The 11037-nt window shown below is 74.0% G+C and overlaps 2 protein-coding genes across 2 annotated transcripts; both read left to right on the top strand.

Moving 5' to 3' along the window:
• Window positions 1–665: 665 nt before the first annotated feature.
• Window positions 666–4165, top strand: P2RX3 (purinergic receptor P2X 3; the record flags this gene model as incomplete). Its single annotated transcript, XM_082317425.1, has 12 exons — window positions 666–805; window positions 1421–1556; window positions 1646–1717; window positions 1787–1853; window positions 1933–2026; window positions 2115–2192; window positions 2274–2415; window positions 2941–3071; window positions 3160–3253; window positions 3335–3400; window positions 3702–3779; window positions 3969–4165. The coding sequence occupies 12 exons, from the start codon at window positions 666–668 to the stop codon at window positions 4089–4091; spliced, it is 1221 nt and encodes a 406-aa protein (XP_082173551.1). The 3' UTR covers window positions 4092–4165.
• Window positions 4166–8603: 4438 nt separating this feature from the next.
• On the top strand, window positions 8604–10921 carry PRG3 (proteoglycan 3, pro eosinophil major basic protein 2; the record flags this gene model as incomplete). Its single annotated transcript, XM_082317332.1, has 5 exons — window positions 8604–8625; window positions 8812–8912; window positions 8994–9125; window positions 10449–10560; window positions 10863–10921. 5 exons carry the CDS (start codon window positions 8604–8606, stop codon window positions 10919–10921), a joined length of 426 nt encoding a protein of 141 aa, XP_082173458.1.
• Between the last annotated feature and the right edge of the window lie 116 nt (window positions 10922–11037).

An 11037-nucleotide genomic window follows, 5' to 3' on the forward strand; every position in this document is an offset into this window, starting at 1 on the left:
GCCCCCATTGGTCAGCGCCGGGGGACCCCCGTGACGTCACCTGGGGGGGGCACCCCGAAATGGGGGCACCCACAAACACGGGGCTCCCCGAAACGGGGGCTCCCAGCAGGGAGCACCCCCAGCACGGGGCTCCCACCCGGGTCACCCCCAACAGGAGGCGCCCCAAAACCGGGGGCGCCCCCGGCCCCGCGCACACGGCGCCCCCCCACGTCAGCGCCCCCGGGGCCCCCCCAAGCCGGGCACCCCCGGCCCCGCCCCTGCGGGGGAGCCCCGGGGGGGGGCACCGGGCACGGCCCCCCCGGCCCGGGGGCGGCCCCGCCCCCGCCCTCCCCCTCCTCCGCCCCGCCCCCCGCTGCCCGCACCCCTGCCTGCGGCTGCCCGCCCTGCCCGCACCCGCCTCTGCTGCCCGCACCCCTGCCTGCTGCCCGCCCTGCCCGCGGCCGCCATCCCTGCCCGCATCGCCCCCCGCCGCCCGCACCCCTGCCCGACCCTGCCCGCACCCCTGCCCGCCCCTGCCCGCACCAGCCTCTGCTGCCCGCACCCCTCCCTGCTCCTGCCCGCCGCTGCCCGCACCCCTGCCCGCGGCTGCCATCCCTGCCCGCATCGCCCGCCGCTGCCCGCACCCCTGCCCGCACCCCTGCCCGCACCCCTGCCCGCCGCTGCCCATGCCCCCGCCGCGCCCCGGCACCCGCTGGGTGACCGACTTCTTCTCCTACGAGACGGCCAAGTCGGTGGTGGTGAAGAGCTGGGTGGTGGGGGCCGTCAACCGCGGGGTGCAGCTCCTCATCCTCGCCTACTTCGTCGGGTGAGGCCCCGCCACCCCGCCTCGCCCGGGCCTCCTCGGTGGCGGGGGGACGGTGGCGGGGGGGCGGCCCGGGCGGTGGTGCGGGGAGCGGGGTGGCCGGCCAGCAGCGGCGGGGGACGGCGGGGGTGACGGGGCGGAGGGGGGGACAGGCGAGAGGGTGACAAGTGTGTCAGCGCCGGGAGCGCCAGGTGTGCCGGCACGGGGGACGCGATGGGGACAGCCAGGAGAGCGTGCCCGTGGGGGTGACGGGGGGTGGCGGTGGTGGTGTGCGTGACACAAGGAGAGCATCGGTGTGGGTGACGGGTGGGGGACAGGGTCGGTGCGGGTGACGGGTGGGGGACAGTGTCAGTGCGGGTGACAAAGAGGGGCGGGAGCAGCAGCACGGCCGCAGCGGGTGACGGGGGGTTGTCTGACCCCGGGTGCTCCCCAGGGGGTGACAGCGGCCACCGGCGGGGCGCGGGCGGGTGACAATCAGAGGACCGGTGGCCACCCGCCCCGGCAGCCCCAGGCGCCCCAGGGCCCCGGCAGCTCTGGGTGGGGTGGGGGTGACGGGGGGCCCAGGCAGGTCCGGGGGGTAGCCGTCCCCAGCGTCACCCCCCGCGGGTGTTGTCCCAGCTGGGTGTTCCTCCACGAGAAAGCCTACCAGGTGCGGGACACCGTCATTGAGTCCTCGGTGGTGACCAAGGTCAAGGGCATCGGGCACTATGCCGGCCGGGTGCTGGACACGGCCGACTACGTCACCCCGCACCAGGTGAGGGGCGGCGGGGTCCCTCCCCTGCCTCGGTTTCCCCTCCGGGACGGAGCCGGGGGCGGTCAGGGTGACGGCGACGTCCCCCCCAGGGCACCTCGGTGTTCGTGGTGGTCACCAAGCAGATCCTGACGGAGAACCAGGCGCAGGGCGTCTGCCCCGAGGTACGGGGCTGGGGGTGGCGGCGGGGCGTCCCCGTGCCCCCCGCCCGGGCTGACCCCCGCTCCCCGCAGAGCGAGGCCGAGTACCGCTGCACGGCCGACCGCGACTGCCGGGGGAAGAGCCCCGCCACGGGCAGCGGTGAGGGGGGCCCCCGCCCCGGGGACGGGGAGCGGGGGGCCGAGGCCCGCGGCGGCCGCGCTGACGGGGGCTCCGGCAGGGGTGCTGACGGGGCGCTGCGTCCCCTACAACGGGACCCTGCGCACCTGCGAGATCCAGGGCTGGTGCCCGCCGGAGGTGGACACCGTCGACGTGTGAGTGCACCGGGGGGGACACGGCGGGGCGGGGGGACAGGGGCCCGTGCCCCCGCCGCGGCCCCAGGGACGCCCCCTCTGCCCCCAGACCCGTCATGCTGGAGGCTGAGAACTTCACCGTCTTCATCAAGAACAGCATCCGCTTCCCGCTCTTCGGCTTCGAGAAGTGAGCGGGGGCACGGGGGCGGCGGGGGGACGCGTGCCCGCAGCCCGGCTGGCTGAGCCCCGCGTCCCCCGTGTCCCCCAGGGCCAACCTGCCGCCCCCCGGCAGCGGCGGGGAGCTGGGCCGCTGCCGCTTCCACCCCGAGCGGCAGCCGCTCTGCCCCATCCTGCGGCTGGGGGACGTGGCGCGCCTCGCCGGGCAGGACTTCCCCACGCTGGCCGCCACCGTGAGCCGGGGGACGCGGTGTGGGACCTGGGGACACAGGGACGTGGGACCTGGGGACATGGGGACGTGGGATGCGGAGATGTGGGATGTGGGGACACGGGGACATGGGACCTGGGGACATGGGGACATGGGATGCAGAGATGTGGGGACACAGGGACGTGAGACAGGGGACGCGGGGACATGGGACATGGGGACGTGGGGCGTGGGGACGTGGGGACATGAGACATGGGATGGGGGGGACATGGGGACCTGGGACCCGGGGACATGGGGACGTGGGATGCAGAGATGTGGGATGTGGGGACACAGGGACGTGGACGTGGGGGCATGGGGTTTGGGACGTGGGACGCAGGGAGGTGGCGTGTGGGGACGCAGGGATGTGGGACTTGGGGACACGGGGATGTGGGATGCAGGGCACGGGGATGTGGGGACGTGGGGACACGGGGACGTGGGGGGGGCCGCGGGAGGTGGAGCGGGGGGACGGGGGCCGCGGGGCCCCCGCGCGCGGCTGACGCTGGCGGCGGGGCAGGGGGGGGTGCTGGGCATCAAGATCGGGTGGGTGTGCGACCTGGACCGCGCCTGGGAGCGCTGCCTGCCCCGCTACTCCTTCACCCGCCTGGACGGCCTCGCCCGCGCCCCCGCCCCCGGCTACAACTTCAGGTGGGGCACGCGTGCCGCACGGGGACACGCGTGTCGCACGCGTGTGCGCAGTCCGGCACGGCCCCCTGTCCCCCGCCTCCCCGCGCAGGCACGCCCGGTACTACCGCTGGCAGGACGGCACCGAGCGCCGCACCCTCACCAAGGCCTTCGGCATCCGCTTCGACGTCCTGGTGTACGGCAACGTACGTGCGGGGCCGGGGGCCGGGGGGGCCGGGGGGGCCGGGGGGTGGGGACCCCACCGACGGGGCTCTCTGCGCCCCCAGGCTGGGAAGTTCGGCATTGTCCCCACCCTCATCAACACCGTGGCAGCTTTCACCTCCATCGGCGTGGTGAGTTGTGGCCGTTCTCAGCCCCCAAGCGATGGCATCTCAGGAGGGGCAGGCGGGGGGGCTTGGGAGAGGCCCTGTGCACCCCCCAGGTGTGGGGCGGGGGGGCAGTGATGCCCCACAGTGGCGGGGGGGGGGAACCCCATAGCTGTGGGGCAGGGAGATAGAGGGAAACCCCACAGCCGTGGGGCAGGGGACACAGCACAGCCCCAGGGTGGAGGCAGCCTGGCACCGGGGGGGGGCCTGGGGTGTTGGGGGGTGCCCCATAGCATGGGCCCCCCCACCCCAACGCTGCCGCCCCCAGGGCACGGTGCTGTGCGACATCATCCTGCTCAACTTCCTCAAGGGAGCCGAGCACTACAAGGCCCGCAAGTTCGAGGAGGTCAGCTGTGGGGCTGGGGCCGCCGTGGGGCCGGGGCTGCCGTGGGGCTGGGGCTGCCGTGGGGCTGGGGCCACGCTGGGGCACGTGTGGGGCTAGCTGGCGGGGGGACGTGCAGGCAGTGCCCCTGAGCCCCCCGGTGCCCTGGCCATGGGGCAGGGACTAACCCGGCACCCGTCCCCTGCCCCACAGGTGCCAGAGGCTGGCGTGCCCGCGCCCCCCGCCAGCCCCACGGCGTGTCCCCCCGGGGCGCTGGGGGGCTGCAGCCGAGACAAGCAGTCCACCGACTCCGGCACCTTCTCCCTCGGCCTCTAGCCCCGGGCACCGTGGGGCAGCCCCCTGCCCGCGCCCAGCCGGGGGGGCCCCGCATCGTCCCCCCCAGACCCCGCCACGGCTGGCACACGCTATCCCGCGCTGCCACTGGGACAGGGCACAGGGGACGCATGGGGCGGTGGGGGTGACACTGGTGGCCAAGGGGCAGGGGTGGCCGTGGGGACGATGTCGGGGCCGCAGGGGTGGCAGCAGGGGCACAGGGAACAGGGCACATGGTGGCACCGGGGGTGGCAGAGGGACACAGGGCCGTGGGGGTGGCCCAGGGGACGTGGGGAGAAGGGGGTGACACTGAGGGTGGCAGAGGGGTACGAGGCATGTGGGGTGGCCCCAGGGGTGGCAGAGGGTCACGGGGACCCAGGGATGTCCCCCAAGGGCCACCCAGGTGGGCACCAGGGCTGGGGTGCCCAGGGTGTGGGGACGGGGGACACAGCCCCCTGGCTGCCACCGTGCTGACTCCCGGTGCCCCGCGACTCCCACCGCGTGTGCGCCCGGTGCCACCGCAGGAACCCGGCCCCCATCTGCAGCCGGCTCATCTGCACCGGGGCCATCGCCCGCGGCCGGGTCAGGGGCTCACTGGGACCCCCGCCAGGCTCCTACTGCCCGCCGTGTCCCCAGCGCCCATCCTGGGTGCCCCAGCCCTGTCCCAGTCTCCCCAGTGCCCATCCTGGGTGCCTCAGCCCTGTCCCAGTCTCCCCAGTGCCCACCCCTGGGTGCCCCAGCCCTGTCCCAGTCTCCCCAGTGCCCACCCTGGGCATCCCAGCCCTGTCCCAGTGTCCCCAATATCCATCTTTGGGTGTCCCAGCCCTCTCCCCCTGTCCCCAGTGCCCACCCCTGGGTGCCCCAGCCCTGTCCCAGTCTCCCCAGGGTGCCCCAGCCCCATTGCCCTGACCCAGGTGCCCAGTGCTCCCCTCAGCAGGCGCCGCCTGGCCGGGGTCCCGCCCCACGGCCCCGGGTCCCCGCAGCTCCCACATCTCCGTCTGGGGGGGCTGGGTGCTGCTCCCTGGGGCGGTGAGCGCTGTGGGTGCCAGGGGTGACCCCCTCTCCCCCCCAGATGGGTGCTGGGGATGCACCCGCCGGTACCGAGGGGTACCCTTACCGAGCCCCCTGGTGCCCCCCCCCCCGGACCCCGGCACCTCCCTGCTCCAGCCAGCCCCGCGCTGGGGGGCTGCACCCCCCAATAAACCTTCGGCTCGCAGCACCCGTCCGTCTCCAGCCTCTGCGGGGGCGAGGGGTGGCGATGGGGGGCCGATGGGAAGGGCTGGGGCTGATGCCACCGGTCTGGGGGTGACCCTGGGGCACGGCGTCAGGGTGCCTGTGGGGAGGGGGCCCTGTGCCTCCCCCATTGCCCACACAGGGGCCGTGCAGGGTACAAGGGACACCCCTGTCCCCAGGCCTCCCCCCACTGTGCACCCCAGGGTGCCTCCCACCGCCCCATTACAGCCCCGGCACCCGCGCCGGGCCCCCCGGGCCCCCCCACCCCCCTGCCCAGGGCCCAAACACAGAGATGGGTGCTGACAGCAGACACTTTACTGAGATCCGGGGTGGGGGTGCAGCCCCCCGCCATGGGGCCGGTGGGGGGGGACGGCAGCAGGAGGGTGCCCGCGGGGGCCTCAGGGGCTGGGGGTCACCCGGGGGGGGCCGAGCCCCTCAGTACTCGCAGACGAAGGGCAGCCTCAGGCGGCACTTCATGCTTCTCCAGCCCCCATCTGCGGGGGGAAGAAGGGGGGTCAGCCCTGGCACTCACCAGCACCCACCGCCCCAGGGACCAGCACCCAGACCCCAGGAACCCAACCCTAAACCCCCAGGGGCCAGCCCCAAACCCCCCAGGACCTGACCCTAACCCCCCTGCTGCCAGCCCCCAACCTGCCATACGCCAGCCCCCGGGTACCACCTCCCGTCCTGAGGCCCCCCTGCATCCCCTGCATCCCCACCATCCCCTGCATCCCCTGCATCCCCTGCATCCCCACCATCCCCTGCATCCCCTGCATCCCCACCATCCCCTGCATCCCCTGCATCCCCTGCATCCCCTGCATCCCCACCATCCCCTGCATCCCCTGCATTCCCTGCATCCCCTGCATCCCCTGCATCCCCACCATCCCCTGCATCCCCTGCATCCCCTGCATCCCCACCATCCCCTGCATCCCCTGCATCCCCTGCATCCCCTGCATCCCCACCATCCCCTGCATCCCCACCATCCCCTGCATCCCCTGATCCCCTGAACGTCTGTGCCTCGCTCTCCAGCGGGCAGCGGGTGTCCTCCTCCGGCACCTCCAGCGCCACCGCCTCCGCCTCGGGGCTGGCAGGGGCTGGGGGCACCGGCGGGCGTCAGCCCGGGCACACGGGGTGCGGAGGACCGGGGGGGGTCCCTGCGGTGTCCCCACGGGGTGGGTGGCCTGGCGGGCACTCACCGGGGTGGCTGGCAGAGGCCATGCCCAGCAGGGCCAGGGCGAGGAGCAGGCAGGGCTGCATGGCGGGGCTGGGGACACCGGCGCCCTCGGGCACCCTTGGGAGGTGCCATGTCCCCAGTCACCCTCTGCCACCCTCGGGCCATCCCCATGTCCCCAGTGACCCTCTGCCACCCCTATGTGCCTGGTGCCCCTCTGCCACCCCCAGCGTCACCCCGTCCCCCCCACGTCCCCCGTGCCACTCCCCCAAACCCCAATGTCCCTCTGCCACCCCGGTGTCACTCCCACAGCCCCCAGCCCCGCCACGTCCCTGGTTCCCCACTGCCATCCCCAGGGCCCCCCCAGTCCCCTGGGCACCCTGTGCCACCCCATCCCCTCCATGTCCCCCAGGCACCCCAGAGCCCCCCGTGCCAGCCTCAGGGACACCCACCCCGGTCCCAGCCCCAGCAGCTGGGGGCTGAGCCCCCCCCGCTGTCCCCGTCCCCACTCCTCACCTGGGGCTGGGGGGCTCTGCCCGCTGCAGGCTGGGGGGCTCTGCCCGCGGTCCCCCTTATAGCAGTGACAGGGCCACGTGTCCCCGACCGCAGCCTTGCGCCACCCCAGCCCCAGCCCCGCTGCACCCCCACCCGCCAACCGCCGGGCACCGGGGGGCACCGGGGGGGCCCTGCCTGCGCCCTGCCTGCGCCCTGCCTGGCCGCTGCACGGGGTGCGCTTGGTCCAGAGGAGGGGGCTGCGGGGTCTGGGGTGCACAGGGCATGGGGATGTGGGGTGCACAGGAGAGGGGTGCAGGGTGCCCAGAGGAGGGGGCTGCGGGGTCTGGGGTGCTCAGGGCACAGGGAGGGGGCTGCTGGCACGCAGGGTGCCCGGGGCACGGGGTGGGAGTTGCTGGGGTCCGGGGTGCACATGGCCCCAGCGAGGGGGCTGCTGGGGTGGGGGGTGCACAGGCGAGGGGCGCGGGGTCCAGGGGAGGGGGCTGCGGGTTGGGGGGTGCACGGGGCGTGGGGATGGGGGTGTGGGGTGCACGGGGTAGGGGCTGCAGGGGCATGGGGTGCATGGGCGAGAGGCGCGGGGTCCAGGGTGGGGGCTACGGGGAGCTGAGCCATGAGCCCCGCAGGCCCGGGGCTGCCGGGGGGGCCAGGCCGGGGGGGGCTGCGGGCCAACGGCCGGGCCGGACCCCGGGGGCCATGGCCGTTGGGGAGGAAACGGCCCATGGGCAAGCGCTGCCCGGCGGGAGATGGTATCAGCACCCCAACCCCCCCGGCACCCCCGGCACCCCCACCCCCATGCCCCGTGCACCCTGCAGCACCCTCCTACGTGCACCCCGCAGCCCCCGCCCCTGAGCCCCCCGCACCCCCCGCAGCCCCCACCCCTCTGCCCTGCGCCCCCGCCCCGCAGCCCCCTGTCCCCGAACCCCAGGGGGCCGGTGGGTGCCCCAGTGCCGGGCAGGGCCAGGCAGGTGCAGGCAGGGTGCAGGCAGGACCCACGGGGTGCCCCCCCAGTGTCCCCAGCAGTTGGCGGGTGGGGACCACGGTGGGGGTGGCGCAAGGCTGTGGCGGGGACATGTGGCCCTGTCACCCGTATAAGGGTGACAGTGGGCAGAGCCCCCCAAGCCCCAGGTGAGGAGCAGGGACGGGGACAGCGGGGAGGGCTCAGCCCCCAGCTGCCAGGGCTGGGGACCGGGGTGGGTGTCCCTGAGGCTGGCACGGGGGGCTCTGGGGTGCCTGGGGGACACGGGGGGGATGGTGTGACACAGGGTGCCCCGGGGATGGGGTGGCCCCAGGGATGGCAGTGGGGAACCAGGGACACGGGAGGCTGGGGGCCGTTGGGGTGGCAGCAGGGGCAGTGGGGACAGGGCACAGGGTGGCACTGGGGGTGGCAGAGGGATACTGGAGCACAGAGGGGGCGGCACAGGGGACATGGGGAGGATGGGGTGATGCTGGGGTTGGCAATGATTCACTGGGGACATGGGGGTGGCCTCAGGGTGGCAAAGGGTGCCGGTGTCCCCAGCGCCGCCGGTGTCCCCAGCGCCGCCGGTGTCCCCAGCCCCGCCATGCAGCCCTGCCTGCTCCTCTCCCTGGCACTGCTGGGCATGGCCTCCGCCAGCCACCCCGGTGAGTGCCCGCCAGGCCACCCACCCCGCGGGGACACGGTGGGGACCCCCCTGCTCCCCTGGCCACCCCGGGCACCCAGGAGGTGCCGCGCTCACTCCACCGGGCCAGTGCCGCGTGCCCCGGGGCTGGCGGTGGGCATCAGAGGGACCCCCCCGGTGCCAGCCCTCACCCCGTCCCCGGTGCCAGCCCCCCACCACCCCCAGGAGGTCCCCGCAGGCACGGCCAAGGAGGGCCACCACCTTCGCTACAAGGTGGTGATGAACTTCCGCTCCTACGCGTTCGCCCAGGTGAGGGGGACGGGGTGCCCGGCGGGCGCCGGCGGGTGCCGGTGGGTGCCGCGGGGTGCCAAGCCATGCCCTGTCCCGCAGCGGTACTGCCAGGAGGTGCTGGGGGGGCAGCTGGCCTCGGTGCACAGCGCCGCCCGCAACAAGGAGCTGATGGACCTGGCCCGCACCTACACTTGCATCTCGCTCTGGATCGGGGCCGTCACCAAGTACAGGGTGAGGGGGGCCCGGCCCCCACCCGGGCGCGGGGAGCAGGGCTGGGGCTCAGCGTGGGCGCGGGGGCTCGGCGTGGGCGCGGGGGCTGGTGCTGGGGCTGGTGCTGGCGCTGGCTGAGGGGTGCCGGAGCAGGGTGCTGGGTGCGGGTGCTGGGACTGAGTGTGGGCTGCTGGGTATGGGGTGCTGGGGCTGGGCGTGGGTGCGGGAGCTGGGTGCTGGTTATGGGGTGCTGGGGCTGGTGTTGGGGCTGGCTAAGGGGTGCTGCAGCTGGGTGCTGGGTCTAGAACTGGGTATGGGGTGCTGGGGCTGGGCGTGGGTGCTGGGGTTGGTTTTTGGGGGCGAGGGGCTGGGTATGGGGTGCTGGGGGTGGTTTTTGGGGGCGAGGGGCTGGGTATGGGGTACTGGGGCTGGGCGTGGGTGCTGGGGTTGGTTTTTGGGGGTGAGGGGCTGGGTATGGGGTGCTGGGGCTGGGCGTGGGTGCTGGGGTTGGTTTTTGGGGGCGAGGGGCTGGGTATGGGGTGCTGGGGCTGGGTGTGGGTGCTGGGGTTGGTTTTTGGGGGCGAGGGGCTGGGTATGGGGTGCTAGGGCTGGGTGTGGGTGCTGGGGTTGGTTTTTGGGGGCAAGGGGCTGGGTATGGGGTGCTGGGGGTGGTTTTTGGGGGCGAGGGGCTGGGTATGGGGTGCTAGGGCTGAGCGTGGGTGCTGGGGTTGGTTTTTGGGGGCGAGGGGCTGGGTATGGGGTGCTGGGGCTGGGTGGGGGTGCTGGGGTTGGTTTTTGGGGGCGAGGGGCTGGGTATGGGGTGCTAGGGCTGGGTGTGGGTGCTGGGGTTGGTTTTTGGGGGCGAGGGGCTGGGTATGGGGTGCTGGGGGTGGTTTTTGGGGGCGAGGGGCTGGGTATGGGGTGCTAGGGCTGAGCGTGGGTGCTGGGGTTGGTTTTTGGGGGCGAGGGGCTGGGTATGGGGTGCTGGGGCTGGGTGGGGGTGCTGGGGTTGGTTTTTGGGGGCGAGGGGCTGGGTATGGGGTGCTAGGGCTGGGTGTGGGTGCTGGGGTTGGTTTTTGGGGGCGAGGGGCTGGGTATGGGGTGCTAGGGCTGGGTGTGGGTGCTGGGGTTGGTTTTTGGGGCGAGGGGCTGGGTATGGGGTGCTGGGGGTGGTTTTTGGGGGCGAGGGGCTGGGTATGGGGTGCTAGGGCTGAGCGTGGGTGCTGGGGTTGGTTTTTGGGGGCGAGGGGCTGGGTATGGGGTGCTGGGGCTGGGTGTGGGTGCTGGGGTTGGTTTTTGGGGGCGAGGGGCTGGGTATGGGGTGCTGAGGCAGCACTGCGGCAGGGGGAGCAGTGGGGGTCCCAGTGGGAGGACAACAGCCCCTGGAACTACGCCAACTGGGCGCCCACCCAGCCCTGCCACCTCTTCGCCACCTGCACCACCCTCAGCACCTACGGTGAGGGCACCCGCACCCCAGCCGCCGTGCCGGGGCACCTGGGCACTGGGGGGGCACAGGCCACCGGGGACAACAGGAGGGGTCACTGGGAGGGGGCACAGGGCTACTGGGGGCAATGGGAGGGGTCACTGGGAGGGGACATAGAGCTACTGAGGGCAGTGGGAGGGGGCACAGGGCTACTGGGGCATGGGGAGGGGGCACAGGGCTACTGGGGGCAATGGGAAGGGGCACTGGGAGGGGGTACAGGGCACTGGGGGCACTGGGGGCCACCCCATGGCCCTGACACTGGCCCCTGTCCCCAGATGGGCTCTGGAGAAGCAGGATGTGCTTCCAGCTGCGCCCCTTCATCTGCCAGTACTGAGGGCACCCAGGGGTGCTGCCGTGGCCCCCCAGTCCCTGAAGACCCGCAGTGGCCCCTGTCCCTGACCCAGTAAACCAGAGGTGCCCAGAGGCTGGGTGTCCGCGTGTGCCGGTGTC

The sequence above is a fragment of the Platalea leucorodia genome, assembly GCF_965183815.1.
Source record: "Platalea leucorodia genome assembly, chromosome: 7".
Taxonomy (NCBI): domain Eukaryota; kingdom Metazoa; phylum Chordata; class Aves; order Pelecaniformes; family Threskiornithidae; genus Platalea; species Platalea leucorodia.